At 45.1% G+C, this 26,655-nt stretch overlaps 1 protein-coding gene across 1 annotated transcript in view; it reads left to right on the top strand.

Annotated features, from left to right (window-relative positions):
- Positions 1-26,655, top strand: part of LOC126417048 (transcription factor AP-2-beta) — a 354,829-nt gene that overhangs the window by 147,899 nt on the left and 180,275 nt on the right. The window contains exon 4 of the mRNA XM_050084939.1: positions 14-68. Coding sequence (XP_049940896.1) covers positions 14-68 — 55 coding nt within the window. The remainder of the gene's footprint in view (positions 1-13; positions 69-26,655) is intronic.

Here is a 26,655-nt window from a genome sequence, read left to right as displayed (position 1 = left end):
CTTTCTGTTCCAGAACACCAGCGTGGACGATGGTGCCGTCTTCATCAACGACCTGCCCCTGCTCAAGAGTGAGTACACAATCTCTCTCTCTCTCTCTCTCTCTCTCTCTCTCTCATTCTCTTCACTTTCACTAACTCCCTGCAGAACGATTCAGATGCAAAAGAAAACCTTTTCAATTAGAAAAAGCATATTTCTGCCATCAGCTATACAATTTTATGTTTATTCTGTACCGGTTTCGATTGTCATAATAATCTTCAAGGAAAAAAACATTGTACATCAGTGGATAAACCATACACTTCCGTCATATGTGAGACATACAAATGTAGAACATAACATTGCCATAACAGTACCAGTTAACACAGTCCATATAAACAAGCTGTGCTTTGGCACAGTTACAGTAATGCATATTTGCTGATAACTCCACACTTAATAGTTCAGCTAATAAGTTGGATGTATTACCAAATGTACACTAGTGTAATTGTGTGAAGGCACAGCTTGTTTTTATGGACTGTGTTAAGTCAGACTGTTATATCAATTATGTATGTTCTACATTTGTGTGTCCACCTCCTTAATAGCTTGTTTATCCCTTTCTGCAACGAAATACGTCACTGATGCTGCGTATCAGAAATCCGGAAGTTTTTTGGTAGGTTTGTGGCGGTATGTGGCATCAGATGTCTACGCAAAGGTCATGTAATTTGCGAAAATAACGGGAAGCTGATTTGCGTACAAGGTAATAGTGCCCGATAGCGACACAGATTGGTTCTTTAGGATTTACGTCAGGCGAGTTTGGTCGCCGAGACGTCAACGTGAGTTCACAATAATGCTTCTCAAACCACTGTGTGGCTTCGAAAATGGTTCAAATGGCTCTGAGGACTATGGGACTTAACTGCTGAGGTCATCAGTCCCCTAGAAGTTAGAACTACTTAAACCTAACTAACGTAAGGACATCACACAAATTCATGCCCGAGGCAGGATTCGAACCTGCGACGGTAGCGGTCGCGCGGTTCCAGACTGTAGCGCCTAGAACCTCTCGGCCACTCCGTCCGGCAATCGTCATAACAGCCTGCCTTAACACTGTCCTTAACACAATTACACAAGCGCACATTTGCTGATAACTCCACACTTAACCTCAGCAGTTTGGTCCATTAGGAATTGATACAAACACTTTTTTTGTGCAAGTCAGTAACGCGTTGGTCCACCTCTGGCCCTCATGCAAGCCTTGGCATTGGTGGACAGAGTTGTTCGATCTCCTCGAGACGGACATCGTGCAAAATTCTTCCCCTTTGCCGCGTTAGATCGGCAAATACCGAGATGGTAGAAGGGCTCTGACCATAATGCTCCAAACGTCCTCAGTTGCGGAGAAATACGGCGACTTTGCTGGCCAGGGTAGGGTTTGGTAAGCAGGAAGACAAGCAGTACAAACTCTCGCTGTTTGCGGGAGGGCATTGTCTTGCTGAATTATACGCCCAAAATGGCTTGCCAATGACAGTAACGAAACGAGACGTAGAATATCGACGACGTACCGTTGTGTTGTAGGAACGCCGCGGATGACAACCAAACGGGTCGTATTATGAAAATAAATGGCATCCCATATCTCACTCGTGGTCGTTTGACCGTATGGCGGGCACAGTCAACTTGATACCCCACCGCCGCCCGGAACTTTTCAAAAATTGGTTCAAATGGCTCTGAGCACTATGGGACCTAACATCTGAGGTCGTCAGTCCCCTAGAACTTAGAACTACTTAAACCTAACTAACCTAAGGACATCACACACATCCATGCCCGAGGCAGGACTCGAACCTGCGACGGTAGCGGTCGAGCGGTTCCAGACTTATAGCGCCTAGAACCGCTCGGCCACACCGGCTGGCCGGAACTTTTCCAGACACATGTTTGCTGATCATCGGGACTTCATTGGAAGCTGGACTCACCACTGAAGACAGTTCTACTCCAGCCAAAGAGATTCAACCATGCGTGGAGTAGTAAACGTGATCATAACCTGCGTCGCCTGGAGGAGGGAAAAGGGGAAAATTGTCTGAGGGTAGCGTCGATGTATCGAAACGTGGAGCTCACGAGTTTGAGTTCTGCCTCGGAAATAGGGGCGTATTTTGAAAGTGCTATTGCTGCTTGTGACGAACGTAGTCGAAGCATCAAACAATACAAAACTGTTTTACTGGATGCATTCTGAATAAATATACTTTCTAAGCAAACTAGAACATACTTTACATAACACTTCGAATCTGAAATGGCGAAGCTCGCTGAATAGATGAGAGTCTGAAGGCCATTGGTAAAAAAAGGTAAGTGCAATAGGATTTGTCCTTTATTGTCGTATTACCCTCATATATCGTGGAGGCATCTCCAGATGCCCTTCGCTAAACGGTCCTGTTCTTCTTTTCTTTAATCTCTTGCATCGTCTGTCTGAAACCCGCAAATTGCCATCTTGCCTATGCGCTGCACGTAACCGGTTTTGTGAAATCGCTCTAATTTTTTTTTCAGTGTTCAGCTTTTTCTTGGGCTAGTAGACCCACTGCTCTAACGGCGTCCTAACAAAAACGTTAATGGTTCGCTAAAGTCTACTCTAAGAACGGCGTAATATCTTCATTTGACTGCGTTATTGCGACAGTGCCACCAGTCCTTTAATCAGGCGCAAGCCAGAGTTTCCTTGTATAATCCCCGGCACAAATTACCATCTGTCGATGACAGCTACTGCTGACCTGAGCAGCTCTTCCAACGATCGAACGTAGTTCTGCCGCTCGTATCGCGTAAAAGTTTTTCATTATTTCGTTAGCTAAGAATTTTTTTGGCGATTCGGTAATTATGTTGTGAAACTATACGAATGAGGTCGCAAATTTTTAAACATTACGATAATAACCGAAGCTCCCCACACAGTAACTTCCAGTAATATTCACGTTCTTGTACTCACACCCAGAAGAGCCAAAGAAACTGGTATGTCCGCCTAATGTCATACAGGGCCCCGCTAACACGGAGAGATGCCTCATCACGATGTGGCATGAACTCTATTAATGTCTGAAGTAGTGCTGGAGGGAATTGACACCATGAATCCTGCAGGGCCGGCCGAAGTGGCCGTGCGGTTCTGTACGCTACAGTCTGGAGCCGAGCGACCGCTAAGATCGCAGGTTCGAATCCTGCTTCGGGCATGGATGTGTTTGCTATCCTTAGGTTAGTTAGGTTTCATTAGTTCTAAGCTCTAGGCGACTGATGACCTCAGAAGTTAAGCCGCGTAGCGCTCAGAGCCATTTGAACCATTTTTGAACCAATCCTGCAGGGCTGTCCATAAATCCGTAGAAGTACGAGGGTTGGAAATCTCTTCTCAACAGCACGTTGCAAGGCATCCCAGATATGTTCAATAATGTTCATGTCTGGCGAGTATGGCGGCCAGCCGAAGAGTCTTCCTGGAGCCACTCTGTAGTAGTTTCGGACGTGTCGTATTGTCCTGCCAAAACTGCCCAACTTCGTCGGAATGCACAATGGACGTGAATGACTGTAGTGAACAGATAGGGTGCTTACATACGTCTAACCTGTCAGAGTCGTATCTAGACGTATCTGGGGCCCCATATCACTCCAGCTGCACACTTCTGACACCATTACAGAGCCTCCACCAGCTTGAACAGTCCCCTGCTGATATGCAGGGTTCATCGATTCATGAGGGTGTCCCTATACCCGTACACGTTCATCCGCTCGATACAATGTGAAACGGAACTCTTCCGACCAGGCAACATGTTTCCAGTCATCAACAGTCCACTGTCGGTGTTGGACCCAGACGAGGCGTAAAGCTTTGTGTCGTGCAGTCATCAAGGGTACACGAGTGGGCCTTCGCCTCCGAAAGCCCATATCTATGATGTTTCGATGAATGGTTCGCACACTGACACTTGCTGATAGCACAGCACTGATATCTGCTGCAACTTGCGGAAGGATTGCACTTCTTTCACGTTGACCGATTCTCCTCAGTCGTTGGTCCAGTTCTTGCAGGATCTTTTTCCGGCCGCAGCGATGTCAAAGATTTGATGTTTTGCTGGATTCCTGATATTCACAGAACACTCGTGAAATGGTCGTATGGGTAAACCCCCACTTTGTCGCTATCGCGGAGATGTTGTATCCAATTGCTCGTGCGCTGTCTATAACATTACGTTCAAACTCACTTCAGTCTTGATAACCTGTCATTGTAGCAGCAGTAACCGATCTAACAACTGCGCCAGACACTTGTTGTCTTATACCGCAGCGCCGTCTTCTGCCTGTCTGCATATCTCTGTATTTCAATACGCATGGCTATACCAGTTTCTTTGGCGCTTCAGTGCAGGTAACCAAGCATGGAGTCATTTTAAGAAACAGTGCTAGCAAAATGCTTACACTACCCACACCTACTCTCCACACTTGCAGTGTGTCGGAGGGTCTAGTGCTACCACAATCTTTTCCCCACTTCCCTCCTCCAATCGTCAGTGATGTGAGGAAAGAGTTAGCGTCGATAAATCTCCTTATCTTCTTTCATTTGTCTGGTCATTTGTGATTAACTAATCATTCAAAGTGAAAGAAAATTATCAGCATGGCTTTGATATTTGACCTGACCTGACGAGCTTTTCTGCTCTTGGAGAACCTTTCCCGACCCCATGAGAAGATTGAACCTTGTTCTCAACATCATAACCGTAGACCCAAGTCTCATCAGCATTTATGATTCTCTTAAGAAAGATCTCGTTCTCATTTGCGCGATCCTAAAGCTCTTTACATATTGCGAGATGACGGTTCTTCTGGTCTTGACTCATGAGCCGTGGGACGAACTTGGCAGTAAAACGAGGCGTTCCAAGATTTTGCGTCAGGATTTCATAACACAACGGACCCGCCAGGGTAGCCGAGAGCGCTAACGCGCAGCTTCCTGGATTCGGGTAGGCGCGCCGGCTCCGGATCGAATCCGCCCGGCGGATTAACGACGAGGGCCGGTGTGCCAGCCAGCCTGGATGTGGTTTTTAGGCGGTTTTCCACATCCCGCTAGGTGAATACCGGGCTGGTCCCCACGTACCGCCTCAGTTCCACAGCTCGCAGACATCTGAACACATCCGCACTATTCCACAGATTACATTAGATGCAGACATTTGGGGAACACTAATTCCGTCCGGGGGGGGGGGGGGCATGGGGTGGCGGCAGCGGCAGGAAGGGCATCCGGCCACCCCTTAAATTAACATGCCAAATACGGTTAACCATGGCCGACCCTGCGCAACCGCGGGATAAGGCACAAGCGATAGAATAGAATTTCGTGACATAACCCAATTGCAATGTTACGTTCTGCTGCAATCTCTCGGACAGTCAATCTTTGATTGGCGCGCACAATTTCGTTGACCTTCCTGACACGACCATCGTCGGTAGGCGTCGAAGGGCGTCCTGAACGAGGGTTATCTTTAACTTCCGCCCGGCCATTTTTAAACCGTGTGAACCACTCGTAACACCGAGTAAGGCTTAACCACTCATCACCGTAGGCTCCCTGCATCATTTGATGGGCCTCTGTAAAGGTTTTCCTGAGTTTCACGCAAAATTTAATGTAGATGCGGTGTTCCTCTATCTCCGGCATCTCGAAATTCCGAACTGTGCAACACAATATCCTACTGAATACAGCACTGAACAATAACCAACAGACATGCAACAGTGAAGCTTACGCAATTACACATTAAACACAAGGCATGTGTAGGGATGCCAACCGCATTTCGCTCTAACACACCACTGGCGCGAAATTACTAATGTTCCGGAATTTTTCGAACAGACCTCGTATATACTAGCAGAAAAATAACAAATATTTTGTGGCAGTTTTCTCCAAAATGTCTCGTTCGTTTATGCTGTATGAATAATTTAACAGCGACCAAATACCAGAGAAGGTGTTTAAACTAGACCCATTCTCCCACGATTGCTGGGAATGTCTGCCAAGTCCTCACACGCTCAGACTCGCCCACGGTTCCAAGCCCATAATTCAACGGCGTTTCCGCACGCAATATGCGCAACTGTTACCCGGGCCGGCGTGTGTGTACTGGGTTGGGGGGGACTGGCAGTGTGGCAGAATAATGGAGAACAGGCCAGAGGCGTAGGGCGTTCGGAGGCGTGGAGACGCCCGCGGGGCGACAATGGACGGCGGGGTGCCTGGCGTCACCTAGCCGCCTAATCAGCGAACACGCCCACTTCTGCCGACACCAGCTGCCGCCCCCCAGCTGTTGCCTGCACTGGCCGCTGAGCGGCGCTGGCGGCAGCGGTGGCCGGCCTACGTTATGGCCAGCGTATTCCCAAAGAGTACACTACGGCACTGGCCCCTTACCTACCTGTAGCATGCGTTTATCGCCAATATCTCGCCCCGCACAAAGACCCAAGCGACTCGAAAAAAGCGCGGGTGACTCGTGTATATAAGAAGGGTAAAAAAACGCACTTACAAAATTACAGACCAACATCGCTAACATGGGTTTGCTGCAGAACCCTTGGACACATTCTTAGTTCAAATTTCGAATATAATAAATTTTCTTGAGACTGACTCGCTTATGTCCACTAATCAGCAAGGCTTTAGAAAGCATAGCAAGTGCAGAACTCAGCTTGCCCTTTTCTCACATGATTTCCTGATAAGCCAAAGCATTAAGATCTCTCACCATTCCGACGTTGGATGCCGCCTGCTGGCCTTGTGGGCACTTGACGCTACAGTAAAAGTATATGAGCGGAGCAGACACGGACGGGGTATCACCCTAACGAAGAAATGGATGCAAAGAGGGAAATCCACTGTGATAAACGACTTTACAAGGCAGATTATTATTACGCGGAGCCTGTGAACGAGTATCTCGAAAACGGCGAAACTAATCGAATGTTCACGTACTACTGTCGTGACATCTACAGAAAGAGGTACGAGGACAATGAAACTACCACTTGGCGCGAATTGGTTGGACGACCACGACTCTTCGCAGGATGTGGAATTCGGAGGCTTGCCTGCTCTGTAAAGTGGGATATATGATGATCTGTGGCATCTCTGCCGAAAGACCACAATACTGGTGCAACACAAGTGTATCAGAGCACACCGTCCGTCGTACAAAATGATTCAAATGTCTCTGAGCACTGTGGGACTTAATATCTGAGGTCATCAGTCCCCTAGAACTTAGAACTACTTAAACCTAACTAACCTAAGGACATCACACACATCCATGTCCGAGGCAGGATTCGAACCTGCGACCGTCGCGGTCGCGAGGTTCCAGACTAAAGCGCCTAGAACCGCTCGGCCACTGCGGCCGGCCTTCATTATTGATCACTTGACCATGAAGCATAAGGCCAGATGTGCCCCCGAAACATCTTGGTTTCTATTGCAGCAAGTATTTGCTTGTTTGTTGCTGGCCAACATTCTGTACTGTACAAAGTGAGATCCAGGTATCGCTTCCCATTGAAGAGACACCACCGTATCTCTGCTTCGAAGACAAAGGAGGGATTCCTAGAGGGTGATGACCTGTTCACCTGCCGGCTGTCCGCCCCGATAGCTGATTGGTCAGCGTGACGGATTGCCATCTTACGGGCCCGGGTTCGATTCCCGACTGGGTCGGAGATTTTCTCCGCTCAGGGACTGGGTGTTACGTTGTCTTCATCAACATTTCATCATGCCCATTATAATTATCCGGGCTGTTATGCTCTGGTCGGTTGATGAATTCTGTGTCAATTCCCAAAGTTTCGTCCCCGTCTGGAGAGGACATCTTTATGGGGGTTTGTAGCTCGGTGGACGGTCCAACACTCGCTAGCGAGCCAGTGTGTGTGTTGGACCGTCCATCGACCTACAGGCCCCCTTGAAGATGTCCTCTGCAGACGGGGACGAAACGTTGGGAATTTACACAGAATTCGTCAACCGGCCACGGCATAACAGCCCGGATAATTATAATGGACATGAAATTTCCGTCCGTGAAAGTCTACATTTTAGTATCAACATTTCATTCCTTTCCGGCGCGCAGGTCGCCCAATGTGGCGTCGAATGTAATAAGAACTGCTCCAAGGTGGCCGAACTTGCCTCGCAAGGGACCTCCCGGCCAATGACACGAAACGTTTCGTTTCCATTTGCCTGCTGACTACATGCACTGAACGGCTTGAAGCGCATGTAGACGCAGTGCTGGCTAGGAATTACGTTCCACTTCTCATCCACTCATACGAAGTATTTTTCAAGATGCTATCTTCCTCTTCAGCAGAGACGATGATTTCGGTGGCTTCCAGTAGACTGCAGAGTCCATGTCTGAGAATGTGTGAAGTGAGACAGATCTAGAGAACCAATTCAGCGGATGAGGTTCATCGTGGACAAGCTCCCGAAGCGAGAAGGACCGCCCGGCTAACCACAGACGCCAATCGTAACGCCTCGCTCCCGGAAGTGCTGTCTGCTTGTCCGCGGTAACCACTATTGGAAAACTCGAATAAAGAGATACAGGCGATTGTGTCTCTGTCCTCACAATTGATTTTGCGGTTCTCCGTAATGGAAAGACAAGAGAAAAGAGACCAAGGAGAAAAATAGCAGTTAGTCTCTGACGGTACGGAAAAGTGCGCCTCTACCGCGGTGCAGATTTCTCGTTGCGGTCGAGACCAGCCGCTTTCGCCACCTGTTGATCCAATTGCTCGGCTCTGACATCATCAATATCTGCAGATCGACCGGCGCGCCGCTCTCGTTTAGCGGAAAACAAAAAAGAGTAATGGCTGAGGTGCCCGCGCGCACGGCGGTGCTGTTTGTTGTGGCTGCCGGCGGGCGAGCGCGCACTTTGCGTCAGTTTCACGCGTCGCCGTGCCAGCGAGCTAGAAAGCGTTTGTCCCGAGTCTGCGGAAGATGGTGGTGGTACCGTTCAAAGTGAGTTCGTCGGGATGGCGGAAGGGGAGGGAGGGACTGTTTGAAACGTCCCTTTCGTCCGTACTCAGAGCTCTGGTGGCGTCAAAGCTCGATTCCCCTTAAGAGGGGTAGGACGTCAAACGGGCCGACTTGGAGCAGGAAAGGCATCACAGGACATTTTGATTTCCAGTGTCCATACTTTTTCAAATAAATTCATAAAACTTTGTCAGAATCACCAGGAAGGATTCAGGATTCACACCCATTGCAGTGTAAGTTCGAAAATATAACAAAATGAATGTTTTTACGTGCGAAATTTCATCATTTTTTTCACTTACTAATGACTGCATTTGTTGCTAGAGGTACACTTTTCTTCATAAGTTAGAGAAACTCTTCGATGAATTTTGCACAGCATACATACCATACTCACAGGTGTCTGAAACTCTAGAATTTATTTAATTTATTAAAAAACTAATGAACTGTTATATTTTAACCTTCATGTTTAGAAAAAACATAAATTTTATGGTTAATTACCTTAATTTTTACCACAGTTTTTAATAGATTTGGAAAATTCTAGAGTTTCATACACCTTTAAATATGGTTTGTGTGCTGTGCAAAATTCATCGAAGAATATCTCTTACTTATGAAGAAAAGTGTACCTATAGCAACAAATCCTGCCATTAATAAGTGAAAAGAATGATGAAATTTCACACCTAAAAGAAATTACTTCGTTATGTTTTAGAATTTCCACTGCTATGAGTGTGAATTCTGAATCCTTCCTGGTCATGCTGACATAGTTTTATGAATTTATTTGTAAAAGTATAGATACTGGAAATTGAAATGTCCTCCTGCTCCAAGTCGGCCCGTTTGACGTCCTACCCCCCTTAAGCCGTCCGCAAACGGATGTCACAAACCAAAAACCGATGTAGACGTGCAGCTCTAAGAGTTCTGTGGCGCGAATTCCTGTTATTTCACGGTGAGAAAGCACTGCCGCGCGTGAAATACGAGATAAGTTCTGCAATGTGTTGTCAACGCGCAACATAATTTTAACCAATAAGAGACAAGAACGCTCTCTACGTCACAAGCAGAACTATGGAGACGCCATATTGGGTTTCGTCGTTTACAGCCGAAACCCATATTTTGCTGGGTTTTGTATTACAAGTTACGTTCTATGCCGTTTAAAGGCACCGGCATATTAACGATCTCTCGGAATAGGGAACGTTACAGGTACGTTTTGTTGTAATAGAACGTCGGGTAACGTCATATCGCTGGTTAGTGACTTTTCGTATTTGGTTATTTTCACAGTATAAGTTGCTTGCTAAGAAAGACTGCCGTTTCAACGTAACGGCAAACTGAAGATTGATCAAAAACACATTGTTCTTGGCACGATTTGTTATAATTAAATGCCGGTTAATAACAAATCGGCAGTTAAAGTCTTTAGGAGATAGTAGCATTTAAAACATGGTCAAGCGTTGCAGAAGTTCAGAATGGTACAGTGGATAGAGGTGTGAAGTTACGAAGTAATGTGTAGCGAAAAAAGTGATCAATGACAACTCAGCTGATCAATAAGCACGTCTGTACCGATGAACATGGGCGCTTCTAGAAATATACGAGGTCTGTTCAAACAATTCCGGAGGTTTACCCACAAGTTTTTTCTACGCTTACTTTTTACTCGTTGTGCATGGTCTCCTTCGAAATACTCTCCTGCACAACTGATACACCGCTCCCAACACCGTTTCCACTTTCGGGAGCAGTCTTGGGACACTTTCTATTGGATCGCGAGAAGCGCCGTCTACGAATTTTCTTTTGTGTCGTCTATCGTCTCAGATCTTCCTCCTTTCAAATGTGTATGAAATCTTATGGGACTTAACTGCTAAGGTCGCCAGTCCCTAAGCTCACACACTACCTAACCCTAATTATAATTATCCTAAGGACAAACACACACACACATGCCCGAGGGAGGACTCGAACCTCTGCCGGGACCAGCCGCACAGTCTATGACTGCAACGCCTTAGACCGCTCGGCTAATCCGCGCGGCTCTTCCTCCTTTCAACGGGGTTTCCAGTTTTGGAAATAAAAACAAGTCCGTAGGGGCCAGGTCTAGAGTACGGAGAATGAGGCTACAGAGTGATTTCGATTTTTGTGCAATAGTCGCGCACCAACAGGGATGAATGTGCGAGTGGCTTACTGTGATGCAAGAGCCATAAATTGTCGCGCCACAATTGACGCCGCTTCCTTCTCACGTTTTCTCGCAGGGGTCGCAACACGCCCCTATAGTACCATCGATTAACAGTTTGTCCCTGTGTCTCGAATTCATGGTGAACTAATCCTTCAAATTCAAAGAAAACTGACAGTTGACCTGACCTCAAGAACTTTTTTTGCTCTTACAGAACCTATCCCGACCCACTGTGAACATCAAACCTTGGTGTCAACATCATAACTGTAGGCCCAAGTCTCATCACCAGTTATGATTCTCTTAAGGAACATGTGGTTCTCATTTGCGCCATCCGAAAGCTCTTCACAGATGGCGAGGTAAATGTCCTTCTAGTCTTACCTCATGAGTAGTGGGACGAAATTGGCGGCAACACGATGCAGTCCCACATGTTGTGTCAGGATTTCATTTCATGATCCAGCTCAAACGTTAGATTATTCTGCAATCTCTCGGACAGTCAGTCTTCGATTTGCTAGCACAGTTTCGTTGACATTTCTTAGACCAGCGTCTTCGGTAGACGTCGAAAGGCTTCCTGAACGAGGGTCATCTTTAACTGCCATCCGGCCATTTGTAAACCGTATGAATCTTCGTAGCACCGAAGACGACTTCAAGCATCACCGTAGGCTTCCTGCATCATTTGGAGTGTATCTGTAAAGGTTTCCTTGAGTTTCACGCAAAATTTAATGCACACGCGTTGCTGCTCTAATTCAGCCATCTGTACGACACAACGCTGTACTCAATACAGCACTGAACAATAACTAACAACAATGAAACTTCCGGTTGTTACACATTAAACACAGGCGTGCGAAAGATGCTAACCGCTTTTCGCTCCAGCACGCCATTGGCGCGCAATTACGAACGTTCCGGATTTTGTTGAACAGAAGTCGTACTTGAATGACATACGAAAACAAAAGATACAAACTAATGTCTTTATTGTCTTCATACCAATCACAGTACACTTTCGGCAAAATCTGCGAAGTTGCTGGTAACTTTGAGAGAAAGCTTATTTTGCATTCATTCGAAGCATCCATTTGCCACGTTTCTCCATATCAATTGAAGGTGATTCAGATTGTACGAGGGCAGTTCAATAAGTAATGCAACACTTTTTTTTTCTCGGCCAATTTTGGTTGAAAAAACCGGAAATTTCTTGTGGAATATTTTCAAACATTCCCGCTTCGTCTCGTATAGTTTCATTGACTTCCGACAGGTGGCAGCGCTGTACGGAGCTGTTAAAATGGCGTCTGTAACGGATGTGCGTTGCAAGCAACGGGCAGTGATCGAGTTTCTTTTGGCGGAAAGCCAGGGCATCTCAGATATTTATAGGCGCTTGCAGAATGTCTACGGTGATCTGGCAGTGGACAAAAGCACGGTGAGTCGTTGGGCAAAGCGTGTGTCATCATCGCCGCAAGGTCAAGCAAGACTGCCTGATCTCCCGCGTGCGGGCCGGCCGTGCACAGCTGTGGCTCCTGCAATGGCGGAGCGTGCGAACACACTCGTTCGAGATGATCGACGGATCACCATCAAACAACTCAGTGCTCAACTTGACATCTCTGTTGGTAGTGCTGTCACAATTGTTCACCAGTTGGGATATTCAAAGGTTTGTTCCCGCTGGGTCCCTCGTTGTCTAACCGAACACCATAAAGAGCAAAGGAGAACCATCTGTGCGGAATTGCTTGCTCGTCATGTGGCTGAGGGTGACAATTTCTTGTCAAAGATTGTTACAGGCGATGAAACATGGGTTCATCACTTCGAACCTGAAACAAAACGGCAATCAATGGAGTGGCGCCACACCCACTCCCCTACCAAGAAAAAGTTTAAAGCCATACCCTCAGCCAGTAAAGTCATGGTTACAGTCTTCTGGGACGCTGAAGGGGTTATTCTGTTCGATGTCCTTCCCCATGGTCAAACGATCAACTCTGAAGTGTATTGTGCTACTCTTCAGAAATTGAAGAAACGACTTCAGCGTGTTCGTAGGCACAAAAATCTGAACGAACTTCTCCTTCTTCACGACAACGCAAGACCTCACACAAGTCTTCGCACCCGAGAGGAGCTCACAAAACTTCAGTGGACTGTTCTTCCTCATGCACCCTACAGCCCCGATCTCGCACCATCGGATTTCCATATGTTTGGCCAATGAAGGACGCAATCCGTGGGAGGCACTACGCGGATGATGAAGAAGTTATTGATGCAGTACGACGTTGGCTCCGACATCGACCAGTGGAATGGTACCGTGCAGGCATACAGGCCCTCATTTCAAGGTGGCGTAAGGCCGTAGCATTGAATGGAGATTACGTTGAAAAATAGTGTTGTGTAGCTAAAAGATTGGGGAATAACCTGGTGTATTTCAATGCTGAATAAAACAACCCCTGTTTCAGAAAAAAAAATGTGTTGCATTACTTATTGAACTGCCCTCGTAGATAGGTACGCACCGCGACAGTGATATTTGCCTGTCCTAGTGCTGAACACTACTGATAGCAACGACTCTAATCCGACATCATGCTGGTCTGCAGAGAAAAGCAAATCAAAAAAATTTTAAGCGTATTCCGGTCGCTTTGTCATCTGGTCGACAAGCAATCGAGTAAAGATTAACCGCCAAATAGTAAATGATGGCGATAACATTGCCTCTGATAATCTCCAATTCTTCTTACATCAATTTCGGAAATAATAGATGTTTTTGTGCAAGCATTTGGCAACTTTTCAATATTGTCTGGCGGCAAGCTTGTCAACTGACGAACAGAACTTAAGTCCCAAGAGTTTTCTCTCGTCCCCGAAAGCGTTTGAAGCAGTCACAGACTTCTTTTATCTTCAGTGCCTCTGTTCCGTACACTTACATCAACTACGCAGTATCAACTACGCAGTACTCACCGTCACAGATTTTCCAAATCTGTCCCTGAATGTGATATTTACGCGCGTTTATCAGCCTTCGATTGAACGTAGCAGACGAGTCCGGACACTCAGTGGTCTTCCTAGAAATGTCTCTCCGTGCACAGGTAAGTAATTGTTTTCGAGGCCATTTACATATCGGTCCATTACCGAGCTTTGCAGGAAAAAAATTCTCGCCTTGCCTAGAATGAAACAGTTCTCTATTCATTTCTTTCACTGAATGGACCGGGCTAGGTGGCGCAGAGGTTAGCACACTGGAGTCGCGGTTGGGAGGACGACGGTTCAAACCCGCGTCCGGCCATCCACATTTCGGTTTTCCACGATTTCTCTAAATCGCTACAGGCAAATGCCGGGATGGCTCCTTTGAATGGGCACGGCCGATTTCCTTCCCCATCCTCGATATAATTCGAGCTTGTGCTCCGTCTCTAATACCCTCGATGTCGGCGGAACGTTAAACACAATCTTCCTTCCTTCACTGAATAGATCTACGGCAGAACGGAACGGCACAGCGCGAAGAAATGCATGAAAACTTCCAGTTGTCTGAAATTTATTTTTCTAAATATTCGATAATAATCTACCCCAATGGTTGTTACTCGTATTTCGTCCTACCGTCACAACAGAAACGCACTTGCCTACACAGTGCTAACGCAAACTCTAGACGCGTAAACAGGTAAACACTCCCCTTCGAGGACTATTACTCTGGTGGCGCCTCCCCTTTCACTCAATCTCGGCTTCCGGAAGTGAGGGCAATCGTCTGGGCAGGAAATTAGAAGGTTCATGCGAAGGGGTGCTTCGCTGCCCACGCCCAGATCCCAACCCTATTTCCTTCCTGCGCGCCCCTTGCCCTTTTGATCAGCACACGTTGGCATTACTCGATTAGGTCGCGTCTGAAGTGATTTCCCTCTGTATCTCGTGGTACTACGATGTTCGAACACCGGGTATGACCACTCGTGCGTTTTCTATGTGTATTGTTTAGTAAGATGATGCATCAGGAGGCCCGTGCTTTCACCACCATCGTTGCCTTCCCCTGTCCGGTTTAACTGCGTCCATGTCAGCAACTTGACCATAAATTGAGTCCTGGATCGACCTTGCTCGTTCTTTCCTTCTGAATTTTTTTTTTTTAATTTTTTCATCCTTCCTCTGTGTATGTTCAATTTTTAGCTTCTTATTCTACAGTTATTTACCTCCATTAATTGCCTTTTTCTTGGTTACATGTCTCATTTTTTCCCCAGTTGTCACCACGACCAACTTTCAAAAGCCTGCAGTTGCACCCCTCTTCTTCTTCTTCTTTTTCTTCATCATCATCATCATCATCATCATCATCTTATCGTCATCATCATCTTCTTCTTCTTCCTCTTCTTCATCACCACCTTCTTCTTCTTCTACATATGAGCTACCATGTTCTACGTTTGTTTCAATTGTTTCTCCTTTCATTTCTTCCACATTTTTCTCATTATTTATCAATATTTCTTTCTCTTTTCTACTTCCAAGTCGCTCCAGTCTTCTTCTTGACTTTTAAGTGAAAACCTCTGCAATCTTACAATTTCTTCCTGAGTGGCAACTGTTCCTCAGTATCTTACGGACTAATTCAGAGTTCGTCTACGTCCCTTCCAATTTATTTTCACCGTGAGTTACCCATTTTTAATTTATCGACATAAGAGAACACACCTTTTGTCAGGCTGTTGGGATCCATCATTTAGGTGTGGACATAGAAAGCTCTTCTTCTTTCTGCAGAAACTTCTGTAATTTTTTCAGTATGTGTACAAAGCTCACTATTATGACGTGTTCTGTATTGTGTTAACTGGTCCCAGAACTTTCCTACTACTTTCACTTCTGTGGTCAGAAATGTAGAAACGTAGGAAAGAAGACAGTGTGCCATGAAAATAGTTCAAATGGCTCTGAGCACTATGAGACTTAACTTCTGAGGTCATCAGTCTCCCCCGCCCCTGCCGGCCGCGGTGGTCTAGCGGTTGTAGGCGCTCAGTCCGGAACCGCGCGAGTGCTACGGTTGCAGGTTCGAACCCTGCCTCGGGCATGGATGTGTGTAATGTCCTTAGGTTAGTTAGGTTTAAGTAGTTCTAAGTTCTAGGGGACTGATGACCACAGATGTTAAGTCCCATAGTGCTCAGAGCCATTTGAACCATCATCAGTCCCCTAGAATGTAGAAGTACTTTAACCTAACTAACCTAAGGACATTACACACATCCATGCCCGAGGCAGAATTCGAACCTGCGGCCGTAGCAGCAGCGCGGTTCCGGACTGTAGCGCCTAGAACCGCTCGGCCACAGCGGCCGGCTCTGATCGAAGTTTAACAGAGTATCGAAGTTCTGTTCATCGAAGTTCTGTTCATCGAAGTTCTGTTCATCGAAGTTCTGTTCATCGAAGTTCTGTTCATCGAAGTTCTGTTCATCGAAGTTCTGTTCATCGAAGTTCTGTTCATCGAAGTTCTGTTCATCGAAGTTCTGTTCATCGAAGTTCTGTTCATCGAAGTTCTGTTCATCGAAGTTCTGTTCATCGAAGTTCTGTTCATCGAAGTTCTGTTCATCGAAGTTCTGTTTACTGAAGTTCTGTTTACCGAAGTTCTGTTTACTGAAGTTCTGTTTACCGAAGTTCCGTTTACGGAATACTGATAAGAAAACACAGTTCGACTTTCTCAGGAGGCGAAAGTCTTAAAGTCGCTTACATCGCCATTCCTTATTTGACTGTTGCTTAGAGTGGTCGTTAGGAAGTGTGGCTGTTAGCTTGGATTAATATCTATTTGCTAAAAGCGTAATCATTCGTCCCACTAGACTGACACCCAGTGATTTAAATATGCGCTTCGATTTAAAGCGGTGGTAGTTTCCCAAGCGGCTTGCTTTCACTTTGAGTATCAACAAGGCACAGAGCCATTCCCTTTGTGTGGCAGGTAACGAACATTCCAGGCAACGCCTGGCACTACAGCTAATACTCTATATGTACGAGGTATACTAATTCCTTTCTGGGAGGAGCTTAATAGAAGCCTAGTATCCTTAGCTGTTTAATCTCCTTAAATACATAATCAGCAACAGGAGCACACAGTGAACAGGAATGATTGGTGTATAAAACGTTCTCCGACTTCTTGCCGCGTCAGGGCAAGGGTAAAACCTCAAGCTTTCGACGATTTCCGCCATGACCAATGACTTCGATGTCAATGAGATGCTAAACCCTAGTCTTCTGTAACTGACGATGACGGTGATGGAAATCGTTGAAAGCTCGAGGTTTTACTCTGAACTGACGCGGCAAGAAGTCCGAGAATGTTTTATATAACAGTGTTGTCGAGAGAGACTTCATTCTCAGGAAGGGTTGGTGCTGTAACGCTCCGTTGGAGGTACCTCGAGAGTTATTTTTACGTCCGAAGATTTGTCTCCGTTAAGAACGACATGCCGTGCTCTATTTGCTGGAACTCATCAACCCCACAAATGTGATTTGATATTCCGTGCGCTCGTGTCCTGTTCGTTAGTAGGGAACAGTTATAAAAATGGTTCAAATGGCTCTGTGCATTATGGGACTCAACTTCTAAGGTCATTAGTCCCCTAGAACCTAGAACTACTTAAACCTAACTAACCTAAGGACATCACACACATCCATGCCCGAGGCAGGATTCGAACCTGCGACCATAGCGGTCTCGCGGTTCCAGACTGCAGCGCCTAGAACCGCACGGCCACTTCGGCCGGCGGAACAGTTATAGTATAATCTTTTAAGGTCCAATAGTTTGTGGGGGAAAGCGTTGCCCGGTGCACAGTGTGTTTAATGCGAGTTCTGGTGCGGACAACGCTGACCAGCTGTCACCCCGGTGTCCCCGACAAGGAGCGCGAGGGTGTCGGCCAAGATGGCGGAAGTGTCGACTTCCGCGCCGGCGCCCCATTGGCCAATGTGTGAATCACCGCAACCCCCTCCCCAGATGCGCGCTGTTTCCGGGTGCAGGCGCGACTAATTTGGGAGCGGCGGTCGCTCGCACCCGCTCCTCGGGCAGAGGGCGCGGTAATGGCGGCAGACACCGAAGCGCCGGTCTCCGCATGCGACATCTGCTCTGCTCAGCGCCGATTTATGCCGCGTCCTGCGTCCGTAATTAAACTGCCTTCCTGCAGTCGCGGCTGCGTAATTAAGTTGTCAGACTCCGCGTTCACTCCCACCCAGACTTGTTGATGACGTCGTCCTAGCCGTTTAAGCAATAGATCTACGTCTTGCCACGTGCTAGGTCGGTTGAGCAATTTTCCTATAAAACTGGATGCTAGGCTGCCAGGATGGATCTGAACTCCAGCAAAAAAATTCCTGGGTACTTTTTTGAGTGGTTGGTATAAGAGACCATTTGTCTCTAGTACCTCTATATTTTATTTTTTTTTTTACATTTTCATTTTAGTCATTAGTCTTTTGAATGGTTTGATGCGGCCCGCCACGAATTCCTCTCCTCATCTCATAGTAGTAATCGGAAACTACGTCTTCAATTATTTTCTGCATGAATTCCAGTCTCCTTGATCCTCTACAGTTTTTACCCGACGATTCTATGGAGATCCTCCTCATTCCTTACCTTCCTTACCTTATCAGTCCAAGTCAGTTTTTAAGATTATTTTGTAGCACCACAGCTCAAATGCTTCGATTCTTTTCTATTCAGATTTTCCTACTGTCCATGTTTAACTGCTTCAAAAGCTTATTCTTCGAAATTTCTTCCTCAAACGTTTGATACCAGTAGACTACTTTTGACCAGGAATGTCTTTTGTGCTTGTGCTTGTCTGCTTTCAATGTCCGCCTTAACTGCGTCTATTTCATTATCAGCAATTTTGATGACATCTTGGATATTCGGGAATCCAGCCGGATGTTCGCGTCGTTCTCGCACGATATTTCAACAGCATGCCTCGCTGTCTTCTTCAGGTGCTACATCAGGATTCCCGAATATCCAAGATGTCAACAGATCGCCGGGAAAGCATGAAGAATTACAGCAATTTTGATGTTAAGTTTCTCGCTGTTCTCACTTCTGCTCTTCTCATTACTGTTGTCTTTCTTCGATTTGCTCTCAGTTCATATTTGTCCGCAACTCGTGGTCTAGTGGCTGGCGTCGCTGCCTCTGGATCAAGGGGTCCCGAGTTCGATTCCCTGCCGGGTTGGGCATTTTCTCTGCCGGGTAACTGGGTGTTTGTACTGTTCTCATCATTTCATCATCACGATCATCATTCATGACAGTGGCTAGATTGGGCTGTGTAAAAAAATTGGATTGTGTCAAAATTGTGACTTCGTACGGGCGCTGATGACCGCGCAGTTGAGCGCGCCACAAACCGAACATCATCATCATCATCATCATCATCATCATCATCATCATCATCATCATCATCATCATCATCATTAGTCCATATTCTGTACTCATCAGATTGTTAATGCCATTCAACATATCCTGTCATTCTAGAACTACAGAACTAAAAAACGACAAAGGAACAGATAAAAAGAAAAACAAACAAGAAAATGTTAGCTTCGCTGCCATTGGTTTGGGGTCCATTCCTGGTATCTACTCAGGTAGGCAGGTCTAGAAGTCGCTTCACCAAGTATCATGAGGTCAGATGAGCAGCTGCTTGAATAAATAATCAGCAGCAGCATCAGGATTCAAATACTGGCAATAACAATGGCTCTGAGCACTATGGGACTTAACAGCTATGGTCATCAGTCCCCTATAACTTAGAACTACTTAAACCTAACTAACCTAAGGACATCACACAACACCCAGCCATCACGAGGCAGAGAAAATCCCTGACCCCGCCGGGAATCGAACCCGGGAACCCGGGCGTGGGAAGCGAGAACGCTACCGCACGACCACGAGATGCGGCCACTGGCAATAACAGCTGGAGGGACTGGCGACATACTGAGGACAAGTCCCATAATCATAGGTCGCTCCTCGTACTGTCTTGTGGGCAGCGGTAGGTCAGTCGGAACAGACTTACGGCCTAATTCGTAATTGGTGTTCAAGTTTTTTACCGAAACGTAGAACACAAGTGCAGAGAAATACAACAACCCTCAGGCGAGAAACATTATTTGGCTTGTTTTTAGAGTTGGCCCAATGCAGCGACAGCAGGCGGTACGATTGTCATCAGTCGTGTATAACACATTCTCATGCAGATCAATAGATCTGGCTTTCCTGACATGGCCAGTATCTTTCATTCTAAAAAGAAAGGATCGAGATTTTCGTAGGTCATATGTAGAGATGCAAAAGTACTGTGATGCGGTTGTCATCGCTATGGGAACAGATCAGCATAGCTGTTCTTCCATAGCATTAAGTGAAGCAATACACGAAATACATATCGACCAGCTTTTCGTCGGTGACCTGTCCATACTGTTAACATCTAACACTACTGAGGAAACAAACCTGACAACAAAATCGAACAGTACTGCATGCAAGATTGAGGACGAAGGCTAAAGTGGGCATTACTGAAACTTCCTGGCAAAACACTTTGCCGAAGCAGGACTCGAACCTCGCATTTTTTCTTTCGTGGGCAAGTGCTCTTCCGACTGAGCCTTCCAAGCACGACTCACGAACCACGCTCACAGCTTTATTTTGGGCGTTCCTGTTGTCAAAAGCAAGTACCGAGAGTGAATGTAGTAAGATTTTTTCGCAACAGGACACACTGAAAAATACATGGCGGTAAGAAATCAAACTAAACGTAATTAATCAGTAACCAACTACAGAATACCACGTATTCGCTGTACCTAATGTTCAGGCAATATCCCTGAAATTTTGAAAGGTGGAGTTCGGGGTCACCCTGAATCCACAATTTCTCTCTCTACTTTCAGCGAACGACGTGACGCAGTATTTACCACACTGAAGTCGCGCTCGGGAGGGTAGCTAATCAACGACCATTTATCCATTCAGATTTAGGCTAGCATGGTGTCCTTAGATCACCTAAGGCAAATGCCAGCCTGGTTCGTTTTAAAATGATGTCGCTGTTTTCCTTTTCAGTCCTTCTTTCAGGCCGAGATTGGTGCTCCAACTACATTCTTCCCTCTGTAGTCTTCTTTTGCTCCTTTTTTCAAAGTCATTAAAAGAAATTAAATATTACCTTGGCACTCCAAGCAATTAGCTGAAAACACCGATATTAAACTGTAGTTCCAGTCAAGCTGAAGTCTGCGAGTTTCAGCTGAGTTACAGATAATCTGCAAATACAGCTCACTAGCGACAGTCTCGAACATAATAATTACTCTAAGTACTAGAGTGTCCTACTCTAACCTTCCCCTTTCCTACTGAAAAATTTCACGAAAACACACCAATTAAAAAACAAGATCCGGCAAAGTTTGTTGCTTACGATTTTACAGCCTGCAGGAAAGAGGCGTTCACCGATTTGGATACAGCATAGATACCGATAGACTACACCAGTCAGTCTATCTCACTGATTTTTTTCTTAGTGTGTTACTGTCTTATGATTTAATACAACTGTCGATGTTTTAGCTACTATTAAAACCACCTTGATCAGGATCACCTTCATAATCCCCTTCTGGGTGTACGATCGCGTCACGATCTATTAAACCCATCGATGCTGCAGTTGCTGTAGCGGGCGTCCCACTGTAGCTGAAGCATCAGCAGGTTTAGCACACCACGAAGCGATCATACACCTAGAAGAGCACCCAGAAGAACCTCACTGCAATGTGCATTTTAACTGGGGCTGTGTCTATTCAGTCATTTTAGTGTGACACGACGGACAACCATGGCTTGGGAAATGAGCTCAGCTGTTTGCGACGGAAGAGAGGCCGTCCTGTTCAAGTTTCCGTTAGACGTTTCTAGCCTCGTGGGCTGCGGACAGTCACTTTTGACTGCAGCATATGCCAACTGACTGGTCCTCCCAAACCAGAATCTGCCAGGCTTCCTTGAAAAGTATAGACTTTCCAGTGGGGTCGTCAGTTATTGTTATAGTATCATTAAGTGGGAAGTGAAGTCGAGAAATGTCCTGCCAGAACGTAGCAGTTACCATTTAAGTACTATCTACATCTACATATATACTCTGCAAAATACTGTAAAGCACTTGGAGGAGAATACATCGTACCAATATTGGAGATTTTTTGTAATTTTCCATTCGCGTACTGAGTGGACTAAAATTATTGTTTATATGCCTCTGCAACTGTCCTAAACTCTCTTATGGGGTGAATACCTAGAGATTTCTACTAATTTCATGCAGCCCGACACAACGCAGCTGTCATGCGTGGCAATTCTCGGCCGCATACTGCAGCGGCAATGAAGACTCTCCTGCAGCGTTTCCGATGAGAAATGTTTGATCACCCACAATACAGTCCGTAATTGGCTCCCCCTGGGTTTCATCTCTGCTCACAAGAAACGCTAGCTATGAAGACAAAATTTTGCCACAGACAACACCCTGCAGACCAGTGTAGAGAATTGGCGGAAAGCACAGACGGCTGCTTTCTACGACGAGGGCACTGGAAAGTTGGTACAACACTACGACATATGTCTAAAGTCGGAGCGGCGACTATGTACAGAAGTAGGTGGAAGGTGTACCTAACTGTAACAAATAAATCATTTCTGTTTTTTACTGTACTTTCCATTTCGCGACCGATCGGAACGTACGTTCTGGACAACCGTCGTATAGTCTTAATTGTTACGTTTTTTTCTATTTTAACAGTACTGGACTTAAGTTGGTGAAGAAATATATTTTTGAAATATTCGCGGTCGATCAACAGTCAATATGCCTTTCAGCTGTAAACGCACTTTGGCTGTTGCTTGGTGGAAAAGTTTGCTTGTACTAAGAAGAAAACAGCTGCGGTCCCAGAACATTCCACAACCATGTGGTAAACCCTAAAACTGGAGATTTTACAGCTTTTAAAAAACAGGCCATGTTCCAGAAATCTACCTTCGCTCAGTTTGAACAGATTTTTGCCTATAAGAGCTAATTTGGAGAGTAAATAACCATATAACGTCTTCCTCCGAAAAGCATCGGACATGACTGATTGACGCGTAATATGACTGAAACATGCATGTTGTCTGCTTGCTTTTGCAGTCCTTGCAACCGACTGAAGATGTGCATTGCCTTAAAGCCGCTGGGTTCACATCCCTCTCAGTCTATCGATATTTACGTTTACCATGGCTATCCTAAATCAGTTAAGGAGAAGCCCAGATGTGTCTTGTCTGTTACGAGCAGAAAAAAATAAAAACAGAAAGTGGATAACTCTTTGTGGTAAATGTGCACCAAAGTGTGTGATAAGAGAACAACCGAGATATCTGTACGACACGATAGATATTTTCGACTTCATCTATAACTATGCTTAGTGTCATCTGTGTTTTTTTAGAACGATAGAGAGAGAGAGAGAGAGAGAGAGAGAGAGAGAGAGAGAGAGAGAGAACTATAGGGAGAGAATAATAAATATTTAATCCATTGTAAAATGGCTACATCATCTATGGCACTTCCGGAAGGGTAGACGTGGTGTTCACACGTCTGCAAAAATCACAATCTACTTTGCAACCTACGGGAATACTGTGTAATGAAATTTCAATTTAACGCTTAATTTCCGACCTGTCGAGCTAAATGGAGAAAGCGTGCGGAGCCCTGAATGTGGGACCTTCGGTCGGGTTCGTAGGCCATTACTCAGCCGAGCAACAAGCCACGGTCCCCGCTTCGATGCCGCCACCCTCACGAATTTAATTTAAACTCAATAACGCGAAATTGCGCTCCAAAGTTTCGGGCTGTCCAGTCGGTAAATCACGCGAGACTCGTTCAATCTCGCTGCGCTGAATTGCCTCGCCTCCACTGTGGCAATTCTGGCTCTTCCGCCAACTACTATTAGATACTGGAAATAACATGTATTCAGGATGAATTATTACGGCGGCGCAATCTCTGAAAAAGTATAATTGTTGCTGCCATTTAGTCCCTGATTAATTTCTCCAGAAAATTCTGCTAGTCTTCTTGTTTTAGATTGCCAATGTTTACTTTTTCACATTCTTTCTTTTTTGTTGTCATATTTTCCTCCCTCGGGCATGGGTGTGTGTGTGTGTTGTCCTTAGCGTAAGTTACTTTAAGTTACATTAAGTAGTGCGTAAGCTTAGGGATCAATGACCTCAGCAGTTTGGTCCCATAAGACCTTACCACAAACTTCCAAACTCTTAACATGTTTCTACGTGACACTAGATGATGCAACAAATGCATGGAGTATATCTTTTGAAAGGTTGAATTGACTCCAGATCATGACTTTTTCTCTGGTGTAGAATGGATTTAAGGGTAAGTGATCATACTGAGACCACTGACTGTGAAAGTTACTGTAACGTAAATTTGAGTTTGCACTACTACTGTTACGAGTGGTTTCGAAATTAAACCACTGGAGCAGAGTCACATTTATTAAATTTTGGGCCTATTCTTGCTTGTTTTTTTGGCGCAACTATTTGTTTTATGCAATACGATTTCATGTAAAGTTCGAAATGCGGAATTGTGTCTAGAGAAAAGGGCGAAATTGCTTTAAAATATATCGCATAAAATTATGGTTGGTTGAGAACTGTTTGTCCTAGGGGTCCAAAGTGAGACCACAACTTTAAATAATTGATTGTTTACTTTTCGACAATTTCTTCTTGAATTCGTTGCTTTCTATGGCAATAAAAGTTAATTATGCGAAAAATTTTAAAATTATCCTCCAAAGTAAAACTACCTCACTTAAGTAATTGTTTACTTTTTGCCAGTTTATTCTCGTATCCGTTGCATCCTATAATGATGAAGTTCAATATTGCGAAACATGTTAAAATCTTTTTTTTTTTTTAATTTGTTGGGATTCAAAGGGTTAACACAATTCGGACAGATGCCTTTAGAATATTCCCTCGCTTTTTTTTCTTGTGAGAAGTTTCACTGACATCTTAACATACATTATAGCACAGTACTCTTTCCAAGATCTCTAAAATACCATAGAAAATCTGCAATTTGTATCATCTGATGCAGACTGTGTTTTTTCCAACTAGGGTGCAGGGGAACAGTAGCACAGCCATAGACAATATTTTTATTCATCCTTCATTACTAGATGGGCATTCTGTTAGTAAAAGGATGAATGGCCTTTGAGACATTAATGCACAAATTTAAAACTAAAAGGATTTTTTACTCAAATAAATGTCACATATAATTACAGACTATGTAGGAAAGTGAATCCAACAGCAATAGAGCGTTATTTAAACCTCGTCAAGTAACAAGAGTGGCAGGATGTTATAGTGCCGAAAACATAGATGACAAATATAATGCTTTCCTGAATACATTTCTCATGCTCTTTGATAGTTGCTTTCCATTAGAACGCTCTAAACGGGGTACTAGCAGTAATAGGGAGCCCAGGTGGCTGACTAGTGGGATAAGGATACCACGTAGAACAAAGCGGGAATTATATCATAATGTTAGCAGTAGTCACAACCAAGCTACAGTAGCCCATTACAAACAGTATTGTCAGGTGCTTGAAATGTTATTATGAAGGCAAAGAGTATGTGGTGTGCAAATAGAGTAGCTAATTAACAGGATAAAATTAAAACCATATGGTCAGTTGTGAAGGAAGTGTCTGGCAGCAGCACAAGGTCGACGATATAAAGTCTGTTCGTAGTAAAAATATTTCTGTTACTGATAAATCAGATATATGTACAGTGTTTATCAATCACTTTCTGAGCATTGCTGGTGAATTAAATAAAGATTTAGTTCCTACAGGGAATCATATAACTTTCTTGGCAAATGTCTTTCCGAGATTGATGTCTGAAATACTCCTCTGTGATACAAAGGGGAGATTGAGTCAATAATTAAATCACTGAAGACTAAGGGCTCTCATGGATATGGTGGAGTGCCTAGCAGAATATTAAAGTACTGTGCTGCACATGTTAGCCCTGTATTTAGCCGTATTTGTAATTTTCCCTTTAAGTTTGGTCAGTTTCCTGGACGATTAAAGTACTCAGTAATAAAGCTGCTTTATAAAAAGCGAGAAAAGGATAGTGTAGACAATTTTAGACCTATTTCTGTGTCATCAGTGTTTGAAAAGGCTGTGTATGTAAGGATAATTGATCATTTTGTATCACACGATTTGCTATCAAATGTACAGTTCGGCTTCAGAAGTCGTTTAACAACCGAAAACGCCATATTCTCTTTCCACTGTGAGGTACTGGATGGGTTAAACAAAAGGTTTCAAACACTAGGCATATTTTTTGATTTAACTAAGGCGTTTGATTGTGTTGATCACAAAACATTGTTCCAGAAGTACGGAATACGGGGAGTAGCTCACAATTGGTTCACCTCTTACCTTAGCAACAGACAGCAAAACGTCATTATCCACAATCTTGAGAACAGCTGTGATGTGGGGTCTGGGTGGGACACAATTAAGTCGAGGGTGCTCGAGGGATCAGTGCTAGGGCCACCCCTGTTCCTTATTTATATAAATGATGTGCCCTCTAGTATTACTGGTAACTCTAAAATATTTCTGTTTGCTGATGACACTAGCTTGGTACATCTACATCTTCATCTACATTTATACTCCGCAAGCCACCCAACGGTGTGTGGCGGAGGGCACTTTACGTGCCACTGTCATTACCTCCCTTTCCTGTTCCAGTCGCGTATGGTTCGCGGGAAGAACGACTGTCTGAAAGCCTCCGTGCGCGCTCTAATCTCTCTAATTTTACATTCGTGATCTCCTCGGGAGGTATAAGTAGGGGGAAGCAATATATTCGATACCTCATCCAGAAACGCACCCTCTCGAAACCTGGCGAGCAAGCTACACCGCGATGCAGAGCGCCTCTCTTGCAGAG

The sequence above is a fragment of the Schistocerca serialis genome, chromosome 8 (genome assembly GCF_023864345.2).
Source record: "Schistocerca serialis cubense isolate TAMUIC-IGC-003099 chromosome 8, iqSchSeri2.2, whole genome shotgun sequence".
Lineage (NCBI taxonomy): Eukaryota > Metazoa > Arthropoda > Insecta > Orthoptera > Acrididae > Schistocerca > Schistocerca serialis.
This window is presented reverse-complemented; position numbering and strand designations above follow the sequence as displayed.